Source organism: Ambystoma mexicanum, chromosome 4q, assembly GCF_040938575.1.
Source record: "Ambystoma mexicanum isolate Mex_15411 chromosome 4q, UKY_AmexF1_1, whole genome shotgun sequence".
In the NCBI taxonomy this organism is placed as follows: domain Eukaryota; kingdom Metazoa; phylum Chordata; class Amphibia; order Caudata; family Ambystomatidae; genus Ambystoma; species Ambystoma mexicanum.
This window is the reverse complement of record NC_090928.1, coordinates 585,940,133-585,954,557: the sequence shown is the minus strand read 5'-3', so window position 1 is coordinate 585,954,557 and position 14,425 is coordinate 585,940,133. Positions and strand designations below refer to the sequence as shown.

Sequence of the window (14,425 nt, the reverse complement as noted above, 5' to 3'; positions counted from 1 at the left end):
ATATTCAGCGGTGGAAATGGAAAGAAATTGGAGGGGGATCCCACAAAGTCCGGATGGAGTTTTGGGGGGGGCAGTAGGGATGTAACGGTATAACGGTATACCCTTAAAGATACCGTGAACCACTTAATTGAACAATAATAACCATCACATTGTTTATGCCGGTATACCGTTTATATCATTAAATGTGCTTTTCAATCTGATTTGGAAAGGCTGCAGTAAGCAAGTGCTGCGCAGTCTTGGCCTTGCAATGTTGGATGTGCCGTCTGCAAAGTAGTTTCAGTTGGAGCAGTTTTGAATGCGATTCCATAAACCACACGTGCCTGACACAAAATCAATATGTTAGCAATAGGAAGAATAAATACAGTGCCAAGAAGGAAAAGGGTTTACTTTGGGTTGGCGGTTTTGGGTTTTATATATTTATAATGGATGTTTGCTAAACATATGACAATGGAGGATTTCCCTGGTTCTATCATTGAATTTACATATAATAAGTCACACCACGAAATTCACTCATCTCTGTGGGTATTCCCTGCTGCCATATCAAAGGGTAGCATGTCCGTGATTACTGAACACCTTTTGGCCCGTAAGTAAACTAAAGGCTGTAACAGAAAGAGAGAGTGTGTGTGCGTGTGTATGTGTATGCGGACAAGCGTTTACTACCATCAGCCTCCATTGATCTGTGGCATGCAGGTTATCAAGATGGCAACATGTTCATCTTCACCAGTAGCCAGTGGGGGAGCTAAAAGCCTAAATGACCACTTAAGAAAAGCTATTCAGTTTGCTTTGCCAATTGCAGCAGCCCCCCCCCCCCTCCTCTTCTCCACACATGTGTTTGTGTTTGGTGGAAGCAAAGGGTGGCATTTCAGTCGAAAGTATGTTGAAAAGCCCAATTCTGGACCTGGGTGCCTGGTTTTGTTTGTGATGATAAATCTGACAATTTATGACCTTTTAGAAAATAGTTGTTAAAATTAGTTAACTCCACCTGCTATACTGCGATAACCATGATATACCGTCATTTGGCAAGAAGGTTATCGTACCATCATAAAACTAATACCGTGACACCCCTAGTGGGCAGTGCCCGAGAAGGCAGGGTTTAGGGGGGCGGAGCTAGCAGTTGACCTCTGATCAAAGGAAATGTCCAAAATAATAGTTTTAAACAGCGCTATTTCTTTCATGCTGCTTCTTTTCCAAACTATACATCAATTCCACTTTAAACCACTTCCATGGCACTGGTGATGAGTTACTTCACTATGCGGATAATAGTTTTGACCAGTGTTGCTGAGTAAATATTCTTTAAAATGCACAGTTTGCATCCCATTTTATTGAAACAAAACTCTCCCTTGGGTACTATTCAAACAGGGTGATTTCTGTTGCCATAAGCAAAGTTTTCTTTTACTTGAACCACACCCGGCACAGCTCCTGCAGCTCCCCTCTGAAAGCAGTTGAGTGGCTGCATCGTGTGTGATAGTTTCAATGTTAATAGGGGTATTTATTTATTTATGCAATGTTTGTCGGATACAGGTATCTGAAAAACATTACATAAATAAATAAATGATCTGGGTCGATGTATCTGAAAAACATTGCATAAATAAATAAAACCGGGTCGTGGCTGAGGACTTTAACTCCCTCTTGTGACCCCTTTCACAAGGTCACCAGCGGAAGTTATAGTTTGCTCACAGGCGCTTCTTTCTTTCTTTTTTTTCACCCAGCGATGACTCTGGCCCGCTCCCGAGATCTGGCTACAATCACCAGTGCTGTGCATTTCACTCTAAATGTGCAGCAGGTACTTCTGAGAGATTAGCGAGAGGCTGCACTGCAGGAAGCTCGGACAGGATTTGTTTGTTTGCCCTGTACAATGATCTATGCCTCACAGACATGAAAGCACAAAGGACCAGGGAGATGAAGGGCCATTCACACCTCTAAATGAGGTAGCACACTTAATCAAGCATACTCAAGCACACTTACTTAAGCAGGCCTACAACTATTTTCTCAAACCTAAAATCACAAAGTTGGTTTCCGTTATTCAAAGCATGTTTATTTTGTTCTGGGAATATAGCATTTTTTCACATCATACTTAATTAAATGCTTAACTATATTAAACAAAAAATGAAACATGATGTTGCTTTCACACAGATGTCTGCAGAAGGTGCATCAATCGACTGGGGTCCCTTACACATTACATTGAAAATATATATTCTGCTGCAATAACAACTTAAGTATAAGTGAAAAAATAAGGTTGGTAGTAACAAAAATGTAATTCTGGAGCATAGAGGAGTAAAATCAAAAGGTGAAAAAAACAAAGGGGTTCCTGGGAGTCCCTCTGCCGGACATTAGTCCCGGTTACGAGAGACTTACCCAGAGTCTTTAGCGCACTATCTTTCACAGAGGAGAAATATCTAAAACATATCAGTCTTTCTCCTGCCCTAGGGCAGTCCAGCACCGAAATACTAAGCAATTCTCCTCTGAACAAGAGTACCAACAGCAACCCCAGACGTGGATCCCTTGCCCACTATTCTTAGTGAGGCACAGCTCCACCCTACTGATGAGGTCCAACCAGACCGAGACATGTGTATGGGGTTGCTGTTGGTACTCTTATCAGATTTTTTTCAAATGCTCATTAACGTTTATGCTGTAGTTTGTAGGCTATCATTCAGGATGGGGAAAATAAAGCTACAATCATAGTGGATCATTTTCCAAGTAAAGCAAAGTGGAAAAAGCCTTGCTAAAAGCATTTATCACCACTTGTTGTGGACTGCAGGAATTTGGATGGTGTGGCAGGCGGAGTTGGAGAGCATATCAGACTTAACAAGTTTGCCTGCTCTTAAAGGTCCCCCTGCCGAATCTGTTTGGTTTTCCACGAGCATGTATTTTTATGTTGGTGCAAAACCAAAGAATTCCTACTGAATCCGCCTGACATTTTCACACTGGTAAAAGCAGAAAGATTCCAAAAGAAACCTTTGTGGTTGGCTCCCACAATCGTTAATTGTGGGAGGTATTTACACTTTTCCAGGCACATAATGGAAAAGTGAAGATCTAAGGCGATATTTACCAGTGTTTTATGCTTTACTATATCAGTACTTGGTGGAAACAATTACAATTGCATGGAGGTGCTCTTTTACAAAAAACTGCAAACAGGAGTGGTGCAATTTAGGATTGAACACAAAATGACTCCCTTACTCTTTTTCATCAACACGTTTCTACAATGATGACCTTTTCAGGTTGGTTTATTATGTGACATTTTAAAGCAATTGTAGAAAATTGAGTATTATTTTAGGTATTCAAAACCAAACTTCAACACATATTTGTACCAACTTGAGCTTGGAGGATGTGTGGTCAAATATTTAAATTTCAAGCAATTTTCAAAGTCTGGCTATCCCGCTTAACCAAAGCGTGTGATCCTGGGCAATAATGTAATCATTCAGTTCACAGTATAAGTTATTTCAAAAAAGCCTCACTCTCAGTTTAATAGATGAGCAGCGCATGTGTCAGGACCTGCCAAGAACACACATGCACCATTCTTTGAAAATATCAGGCTACATATATTGAACAAAATTGTGAAATTGAATAGCAAATCAAAGTAAACACATCAAACAAAAAGCCATCATGGACAATTGCATATTGTCTAACCAGCATGTAAACAGTATGTACTAATTAACAAGGGGGTCCTGGGAGTCCCTCTGACAGACATTAGTCCTGGTTACGAGAGACTTACCCAGAGTCTTTAGCTCACTATCTTTCACAGAGAAGAAATATCCCAAACATATCAGTCTTTGTCCTGCCCTGGGGCAGTCCAGCACCGAAATGCTAGGCAATTCCCCTCTGAACAAGAGTACCAACAGCATCCCCAGACACGTGTTTCGGTCTGGTTGGACCTCATCAGTAGGTCGGAGCTTGTAACCAGGACTAATGTCTGGCAGAGTGACTCCCAGGACCCCCTTGTTAATTTGCATATTTAAGTAACTTTGGGTCTCACCCTAAATTACTAGGGGAATCCAGACGTGGACCCCTTGCTCACTATTCTTAGAGAGGGACAGATCCACCCTATTGATGAGGTCCAACCAGACCGAAACACGTGTCTGGGGTTTCTGTTGGTACTCTTGTTCAGTGAAGAATTGCCTAGCATTTCGGTGCTGGACTGCCCCAGGGCAGGACAAAGACTGATATGTTTGGGATATTTCTTCTCTGTGAAAGATAGTGAGCTAAAGACTCTGGGTAAGTCTCTCGTAACCAGGGCTAATGTCTGGCAGAGAGACTCCCAGGACCCCCTTGTCACTTTGCATATTTAAGTAACTTTGGGTCTCATCCTAAGTTACTAGGGGTATCCAGACGTGGACACCTTGCTCACTATTCTTAGAGAGGCACAGCTCCTCCCTACTGATGAGGTCCAACCAGACCGAAACAGTGTCTGGGGATGCTGTTGGTACTCTTGTTCAGAGGAGAATTTCCTAGCATTTTGGTGCTGGACTTCCCCAGGGCAGGACAAAGACTGATATGTTTGGGATATTTCTTCTCTGTGAAAGATAGTGAGCTAAAGACTCTGAGTAAGTCTCTCGTAACTAAGACTAATGTCTGGCAGATAGACGCCCAGGACCCCCCTTGTCAATAAACAGTATGTACTAGACATTGATGTACAGGGGCATGGCAGGGGAGGAAGCGCCTCTCCTCCCTGCCAAGCCCCACCGGGAGCAATACCAGGAAGCTGGAAACACGTCAACCTGCACTGTCAGTCTACTGATCCCACTCCCCCAACCCTAGCTCTCTCTCCTACATGCTACCACTCCCTCGTGCACTCAACTCAATTCAAGTGTTCTTCAAAAATGTAACAAAAAAATAAAAGGTTTTGCTTCGAAATGTAATTTTGTAAGAAACAAGATGTTCTATTCCTTGCGTCAGTATTCTGGAGAGGGGGGGCTGTCTTTTACAACTAGATGGCGGTACAAAAAGCACCCCTTTCTGGGCCTGCTGGGAGTAGCCACATTGTTTAGGGTGGCATTGTGGGGCGTGCACCGTCTGAGATGGAACAAAGACTGGGGGCCTCGCTGCGCAGTCCTCGCAGAGGAGGAGGAAGCATCACCCTTGATTCTCCCCAGCCAGGCCAAGAAAGACATGGGGGCTCATTACGAGTCCGGCGATAACCGTGCTGGTACTACCCTTAATGATTTACCGGCGCCAGACTTTCTGGAAACACTGGGGTATTACAACCCCGGCATTCCGGAAAGTCAGGCGCCAATAAATTGTAAGCCCCCATTCTCATGGGCATGGGGACCACGGAAGCACCGGCACTGTTGCTAACGGTGCTGGTGCTTCAGTGACGGTCTGCCTACCCTGGCTGCTGCGTCCGGCAGGATATGCCCTGTCAGACACAGCGACTCCAGCAGTTTGCCGGTCCGTAAACAACAGTGCCAGTAAGCATACCGGCACCATTATTTCCGGACCGGCAAACTTGTAATGAGGACCATGGTGTGGGTTTTTGGGGTAGGTGGGATTGGGGGTAAATGGGAATGGTGGTCAGGGGGGCCTGACCTGATGGAAGGTGATTGGGTGTGAAAGGGGAAGGAGAAGTGGATATATAGAAACGGGAGGAGCAGATGACAAGGGACGGTAGGTAGATTGATGTTGCAACTGTTGCTCTGTGCTGTTTTTTATAGCGCGGTGCAAATGTATTTTTGTCCGGATCTGGGAAGACATTTTCTTCTAGATCACGGACCTGGGAAATCTGGATTAATGCCAGCACTTTGTTTAAGGGACTCAAACGCTGACATAGAATAGAAATTGGGCCCCCCTGATGTCAAACCTGGACCACCCAGATGAACATTCCTGGAGCCTGGCCTGACGAGCCCAGGAGGTGCGCAAGTAACAACAACAAGTTGCAGAGAAATATGGATTCACTATATTTTTTTAAAAATACTGTTGTCAGTATGTCCCAGCAAGATGTTACTTATGCCTGTACATTTTTACATTGGTATTTGTATTTGAATATTACATAAGACTAAAACACGTTTTAAAACGTTTTAGAGATTCTCGTGGCTGTATATTGGCAAACTTCCTGCAGTACTACTAAAGAAAATCTGGAATGAAAATATCGGAATGTGTATTGCAATGCACACCATTGTAAACTGAATCACAGAACGAATTTACAAAGAACATTATATTTCTGTAGACAGAAGCTCTCTTTTAACTGCACCCTAGCAAACACTGAAATATTTCTTTTCAATCAAAATGGTTTCGCACAACCAGCTCCCGGAATTAGCTTCAGCCAACGCTTGACTCGACAGATACCTGTCCCCGTTATAATTCCCCCGCCCGCCCCTGCACGGAATACGCAGATATAAATCATTTGGGGAAACTGTCATTGTAACGCTCCCAATGGCCGGGCAGCCGCGTCATGCGTGGCGCGCGTGTATTGATTTTAGAAAGATTTTCTCAGGCGCACGGGCGCCTGAGAGGACTCTCTTGTCCAATGAATTTCACCGGCGCATTTTGCCATGTCACGCCTGCCTGCTGCATTCTTACTCTGGGCCCTTCGTGACTCAGGGCCGCGCGAGGCGCAGCGTCCTCGTGCCAGCCGGGAGGAGAGCGCCGCACTCACCGTAATGCTGCAAAATATTCCCACCCAAAAGAACGTGCAACCTCATCGCAGCTCCAGACACAAATATCAAGGCGCCGTGTTTTTCTCTCTGCTTTTGGAAGTAGATGGATTTTGTTATGAAGACTAGTGCTCATCCTTGACTGTGGCCTATACATTTTTTTTATTTGAAAGCATACGTTTTGTGTTGCAATTCATACTTACCTAGTGCCTATAATTTATGTACGCTTTGGCCTCTGACAGCAGTCACAGAATGAAATGAGATGCCAAACAAAACATCAAGCTGGACATTTGAAAGCGGAAAATACAGATACAAACACAGGAGGGAAGAATGTTGTGTGATAGCACGTGTGTGTGTCAGTGCTGCTCGGTGGGCCACGGTTCTGTGAAGGGGAGGAGGCGGGAATATCAGTAATTGGGTTGTGTTTCCACGGCAGATCTGCAGAAATATAAGTTAGTATGCAATGTAATGTTGGATGCCTGAGGGGTTCGAGCGAGAGCTTGACCAGTCGTGGAAGTTGTTGGCTGTTTTGTTCGGACACATGTCAAACTCGAGAATTATAATTCTGTCACTGCCGGGCCTCAGCCAAGAGTGACGCAGCCAACATTAGAGTGCCATTTAAAGGTCTTAAATAGTGTTGGAACAGACCTCCCTGTATTTGTAGCATCTCTTTCCTACTTTACCATCCTCTTCTATTCTTGCTCATTATCTTTCCTCCAGAAGACGAAAGGTCTGAAAATCCTGGGCGGTGGGGCGGGTGGGAGTACAGTAGGCCACAAAATCCAAAATAGGACCAAATGGACCAATAAACCTGGACCAAAGGCCCATCGGCTGAATACACACAAGGAGTCCAGGAATCAATAGCTAACTTTAGATTCCTTTTAAGAGCCGTATGATGTGGATGTACTTTCCCTCCAACCAAAGCTAACTATCCCTCATGTGGTGGCTGACCCTGGTAGGGAACAATATCTTCGACACAATCCCCCGGTGTCCTTCACGTTTGTGGCAAACACCAAAATGTCATCACTGTAATTGATGCAATTCGCAATGTGCTTTATCACATTGTGTATCTCTACTTGAAAAATGTCTGCCGCTGACGAGACTCCAAAACTCAGTCGTTTGTATTTATATAGCACAAGGTGTGTTACAAACATTATGATGTAGTGGCTCTCAGGGCTCAGGACCAGCAGTTGATATCAATTGTTCAGGTCTACTTGGGAAAATATCTTGGTATCATTTAGAAGATGTACCACGTCTGTGATGTGAGGAGTCAGGTGCCGTTCCCTCTTGATGGCCTGATTATGCTGTCTTATGTCCATGCATAGTCTGATGGCTTCAGAGCCTTTCTTCGGAATGGGCACAATGGGTGGCACCCATGCCGTGGGACCCACAGCTGGTTCAATAATGTCTTGTTCCAGAAATGTATGGAATTCTTCCTCCACTTGATGTTGTATATTTACCGGGATGCCTCTATAGTGTTGTGCCACCGGTGTTACATCCTTATCGATGTGGAAGTTTGCATTGTCTGTTGTGTAACTTTGAAAAGTGTTGGAAAAAGTTGGTCAATCTTGTCCACAGTGTGAATGTATAGGTTGACCATCCTTGTGTACATTATGTGGATTAGACCCATGTCAATAGAGGTTTTAAAGCTTAGAATGCACCCGCATCCCGTCAACGCGATTCCATGTACCGGATCCTCCTTTCTTGCGCCATATATATATATCTTGCTTCAAATTATTCTAGGCACTTCAAAGAGGATGTCCACTTCAGATGGGCAAAGACTTGGTGCATGCGGAAGAGTCTGACATATGTGCTCACTAATGACATTCACTGTGGCACTAGTGTCTATTACAAATTCCGTCTGACAACCATTTTGGTGCATGAGCAGCACAGGGATGTGTTCTGTGGCTTGTTTATTGTCTAAAGCGTATACATATCCTTTCAGCTTTTGTTCCCCTTCTGAGGAGCTCAGCTCCATTTCGGATGATGGCTGTTCGGCCATATATCTCACATGGCGTCTGGAGCGTCTCACTGGCTGAGAGGATGAGACCCGATATCTTCGCCGATCCATCATTTGTTCATGTTCTCTCCGATCCTTTCCAGGTTTGTCGTCTCTTGAATCACGCTCTCGTCGGCCCCCTTCGCAGTGTTGTCCATTAATTTCGGCTGCAATCTGGGATGTCTCTAAGGCCGTGGTTGGTGCTTTCCCTCTAGGAGTGGTCATGCTGCCGTTTTCGCTGTCTCCTTTTCCCAGGCTTCTAAACATCCCACACACCGCCTTGAAGAGCTTCTCGCCCCCCACATGGTGAGAATTGTTGTCCTATTGCAGACATGTGCCATCATGGGGAAATTCGTAACCACATCTGTAGCAAAATGGCTCACCTTGAGTTCTTTGCACTCCCAACAAACAATTTTTTAACCATCTCTGGGTGCATGTGCATGCCCCTTGGGTTGCCTATTGCTTCCACCTGTGACTCCACCACCAGTTCTGCTCTTGCCATCATCAGTATCTCCTCTAGCGTCCTCGATTTCTGCAGCAGCTTCCTCCTGAAGTTTTGTGATTCGCACCCCGCAAGTATCTGAGATCGCAAGGCCTCGGTGTTAGAATTATCGTTAAAGTCACAGGGCCTTCATTACGAGGTAGGTGGTAAGGGATTACCGGCACCGGTAAGGACACCGGTGCCGGTAATCCCTTAACACCCTATTCCAAGGTCCCTTCCTTAACACCTGGTTTTTACCAGGCGTTATGGAAGGGACCGGTTAAGGGACTTCAGAGCTAATAACGGTACCGCAAATTGCGGTACCGTTATTAACTCCATCCCCATTCCCATTGAGCCCTCTGGGGGCTCCAAGGTTGGAATGACCCGGTAAGTCCCTATTTCGGGAACCCGGACCCGGAATGCAGTAAGGGTGTAATAGCACCATGGCTACCTCGTACCTCGTAATGAGGCCCAAAGTGTTTAAGTTTGATGCAAAGTCTCGTCACCAAGGCGTCCATGGTTTCACCTTTTTGCTGTTTTGTAGTGTGAAACACATGTCTTCCAGAGTCCACACTTGTGTGTGGTATGAAATAAGTGGCTAGAGCCGTCTTTAATCCTTGAATGGTGTCTATAGAGTCAGCGGCAGTTCATCTATAATGTCTCTGGTAGCTGGGGCCGCCGTTAGCTTCAGTAAGCATTATTGTCTGTTGTCCACCATGGACCCCATACCACACACATAGAGATCAAAATCCCTGATCCATCAGGCCCAGCTGGACCCCATGTTGCTGGTGTCGGTAACATCAAACACCCCAGGCAACTGCACTGCATGGATTCTTGGACCCTCTGCTGTTCTTGCACCTGCGGTGTGACAGGGACAGTAGCAGAAATATCTAGATCAGACATGTTGATGTAGACTGAATCACTCTGGGTGAATAGCACAGGTCTGAAAGTCAATGTGATGTATGTGGAGTACGTGCTTTTCAAAGCAAAATGAGGTAACATGAATATTACTGGAGCTACACCGCTGGCAGGATAATGTGCAGTTCCTCCTAGCCACCCACGAACTTTGCATAGGCAGCTCTGTCTTCCCGCATTCACTGTACCGTTCAAAGAAGTCTGTGTACCCTCCAGATGGTGGCCGCCTATTGGCACGTGCACCACCGGTTCACGCACTTTAATGTGTGTCCCCTCCTTACTGTATCAGCTTTCCGTTTTATGCCCGCCACAGCTCCGAGCTCTGTCTCAGTTACGAAACCGCTGTGGCACCGGGTCTGCCGGTCCGCCTTCCAGACTCAATCGGGATATGCACGCCTGCTGCGTGCAAGCCAATGCTCGATCACCACCGCGCCTGGTTCTCAGATCGAGAACAGTGACCTGACGTGGTCCGCTGCGCACATAGGCATCACAGGCTGCTCTCTTTGTCACCAGTGTACCACCGGCTGGGGGCACCCCGGGACTCGATCACCCTCACTGCATCTCAATTAATAAATACGTGGATACCAGCAGGTCAACATGCCGGCCCTTGCCCACAACCTAGCATCCCTTTGGCTACAGCCCCCATCCCCGATGCTACAGGGGTCAGAGGAGGAAAATCAGCGGTTACCGTGGCTCAGATTGCTTTTTATGACGTTTGGCGCCGATCTGACAGGCCACTTTAAAAATGGGTTTTGAAAGTTGGCCACCGTATGTTTAGCCTATTATTTTATTTACTCTAGCCCCTGTGTTGGATGTTTGGAATTGCTGCTTGAATTTCATCGACTTATTTGGTAGTAAGACCATTATTTTAACTTGGGTTTGCCGATTAAAATTAAACACAACAATATAGATGACCCTTGAAGCCAACCAGTATGTCAGGAAAATCACTGTTGATGCAGGTTTGTATAGTTGCTGCCTATATATATATGGAAAGTCCATTTGAGCCAAGTCACACATTCCACAATGCCACCTAGTAGCCACCGCTGGAAGTTCAGCACCAGTTCTGAGCCACAACAGCAAGGCATTGTGGGCATGCAAATAAGCTATATATATTTAATCAGGAGTAAAACAAACAGAAAATTAAAACATTACTGCGTCTCTTTGATGAAGGGGGGAGAGACTTGATTTATTATGTCACATTAGTGTGAAAAATCCACTGTGCTCAATGCACGTCATAGAGTAAGTAAGATGAGGTTGCAAACCCATTGCAGAAAGCAAATATTAAAATGTTTCCCATTTATTTAGTCTCCCTGGGATTTTCTAGCCAAAGATTATGTCTCTTCACTTTTTATAGAGCAAAAATTAAATATTAAATATTCTTGGGTGCGTGTACTTCTTAAGGTATGCTCTGCGCCGGGTGCCACAGCTCTCGCCCTGCAGACTTCATGAGGCACCCACCTGACCTCTCCCACTCCCCTCACTGGGGGCCATCATTAGGCAACTCGAGGGTGGCAAGTCCATCTTAGTGGCAAGGCACCTGCTGCAGGTGTCCTGGGGAGCTAGGGGGGCTTAGGAGCCCTTCCTCTTGATCTGGCCCAGTCTGCTGATAGCACTAAGCAGGGACGGTGGCACCAGATGGGGGGGTCGTGAGGCAGGAAGGCAAACGCCCACTGTGGCTGAGTTGTTGCGGGTACAGAAGGTGGTTCCTACATGCACACTCATGTTTTACTTTGAGAACTATGGTGTATATTGTATATGGAGCCGGGCCGGGCCAGGTTGTGTTTGGAAGATGGGATTTGCCGCAAGCACTGCTTTATCATTTAAGGGGTTCATCAATGGCTCGTGTGCATTTCTTGGACGCTGGCATCTGTGGGTCTTGGGCGTTGCCTAGAATACATACGCACCACTTCCAAAAGGCGAAGTTAAGGCGGAGGGGTTTATCCTACTGCTCCCGAGCAGGACCGGAAAGTGCAAGAAGTTGCTCTTGCCCTACAAGACAGAAATGTTCTGTCAAAAGGGGTCTCGTTTCCGGCTTTGATCCATCAAATTAAGTCAAGTGAAGTTCTATGGGAATGCGCAACTCGCCCTTATTTAAAGGCTGCGTGTCACCCATATTGGGCTAACTGCCACCCTCCCACCTAGTGTCATCTTTTCCATAGGTCAATAGGAGTTCATGCATGAACAAACCTCAGGGTGAGAGGGGATATTCAATGTAAATGTCATATGAGGCAAGCCAGCATTTCAGTGTCAGGGGACCTCATCACAGCTTTTGATGGGTTGACAGCTGTGTAGCTTTCTACAAATATCGTGTTTTGCAAAGCACGCGGTGTCAAAAAATGTAGTTGTCAAGGTGGCAACGATTCATTTGAGGATCTCCTTCTGGGTAGTTTGTAAAATGAGCACGAGCGACCCACAATGTGTGAGGACATGGCGTGCCTGGCAGCGCAGAGCCGCCGTCCTCGCGCTGGGCAGAGGCAGCCGCGGCGACCGTTAGAGGGCGGGGGTAGAGCCAGGTCTGCAGCAGGAGCAAGGCGTGGCCGCTACACGTGCACCTGCTGCGGGAGAGCCGGCCTGCGGCAAGGGGCAGTGCAAGTGCGGCGCCCACAGATCATCCTCAAACGCAGGGCACAAAAACACCCAAAAAATGCCTCATGCGGCAATGCCGTCTTTATTTTTTTGTCTGCAATAGTAAAGTGCGCACGTTGCACTCCCAAGGACAGCCTGTGAGTGTCCCTGGCAAGTGATGCGGCAGGCGGCAGCGCGCAGCAGCAGCTCCTGGGCTCTGTGCGCAGCATCCTCCCCGAACCGCACCTAGCGCCCAGCACTGTCAGCAGCAGCGGCCCCGCCCGTGGCGGCGCTTTGTTCCGGAAACTTTCCCCGGGGAGGGGGCGCGCCGCAGCCTGCGCAGTATTTCGTCAGGGCCCAAATTTCACCTGTACGCCAACTTCCCACATGCACGTTAAGCCTAGCCAGGGCTTCTGGTCTGTCTCTCTTCTTTACCTTGGCGTCGCCCGGCGCCTGTTCCTCTTCCTCCAGCAGAACCAGCAGCTCCGGCGGTGTCCCGGGATCCGCCGCCTCAGCGAGGGCCGCCGCCCCGGGACCCTCCTCGCCGACCCCAGCAGCCTGCTCTGCGGAGCTCCCGGCTCCCATGATGCGGCTGTTCGGCACCGAGGGGTCCTTTGGGCAGCGGGGCGATAAAGGGATACGCTGGGCCAAGGGCGTAGATGATGACAGCAGGGATGATGTATCCGACAGTTGCTGTGCACTGCGTGTGTCCCAAATATCCCGCCAAGAAGTCACCCTCAGGGACTGAACCTCCGCACTCCCCGGAGAAACGCAGGATGGAAATGAGCGTCTGCCCAACACAACCGCATACACTCTCTCCCTTCTGCCGCTCTCCTCTTTTCTTTTTTTTTTTTTTTTTTTTTAGACAGATCACCTCCCTCCACTCCCCCGGCTCCATCACATGAGCCCAGCCTTGGGTCACGCCTTGCAGCATCAAATCGGGCAGATAAGCAGCCTGCAGAAGGGAATACATTGAATTCCCAGAGCTCCGTGCCCTGCTTCCTAGGACCACGCATATGCTACGCCCGAGGACAGGCAGGAAGCTCAACTTCTACACACAATGCACCCCAAAATCCTCGGGCTCACCTGGGGACGCCCTGGCGTAGCCTAACCGATGAGATTTCTATACATTCGAGCTATCGGATGCATTTTCTGCACTTGCTTATCGATAATCCAATGTTCGTTGGTGTTTACATGCAGGTTTGCCTTTTTCTGTACTCTGACCTTATATTTTACCATTTTACCAGTACAGTCAAGTGCCCTTTTAACACCCTTGTAATTTGTATTTTAAAGGTGGCAACTACAGAAAGGCCAGTTAGGCAAGAAAGTGTCCTTTTGTGCAGAAATGACTACTACTCTGTAGAAGTTCAAGGTAGAGTAGCGAATACAGCTCCTGCTCAGCGCCTCACTACTGGTATTGATCGCAACCATAAAAATGGCAAGGGCACAGCCTGACAAGTATAACTCCTTCGACTGGTAGGGTAGCGCAGGCAGGGGTCAGCAAATGCGCTTCTGTGGGTATATAAGCTGGTGCAGACACAAACCAAACAACAATAGTATTACGGTACCAAAATAAAAGACTGTCCATCCAAGGTTCTTTAAAAGAAGGTTCCTTAAACCAACAAAAATACAGACAATAAAAACTCTCATGACTCATCCCTGTACAGGAAAACACGGAGAAAGCGGGCTTTTGGAATAAAGTAGCACTCTGGGTTTCGAGACGGGTGCCCAGGCAATGATTCCTGAACCAATTGTTAAAATGATTGAAGATGTTTTAAGAGGATATGAAGGGAGGCTTACAAGTCGTTAGGGTATTTTACGGTGTGTTTGGGGGACAGGGCCGCTTTAAATACTTTCAATTCTCTTGTCTTTGAGGAT

The 14,425-nt window shown here is 46.9% G+C and overlaps 1 protein-coding gene across 1 annotated transcript in view; it reads right to left on the bottom strand.

Moving 5' to 3' along the window:
* AKAP12 (A-kinase anchoring protein 12) overlaps positions 1-13,377 on the bottom strand; it is a 561,266-nt gene extending 547,889 nt beyond the window's left edge. The window contains exon 1 of the mRNA XM_069608131.1: positions 12,983-13,377. Within this exon, the coding sequence (XP_069464232.1) occupies positions 12,983-13,132 (150 nt within the window). The 5' untranslated portion in view covers positions 13,133-13,377. The remainder of the gene's footprint in view (positions 1-12,982) is intronic.
* Between the last annotated feature and the right edge of the window lie 1,048 nt (positions 13,378-14,425).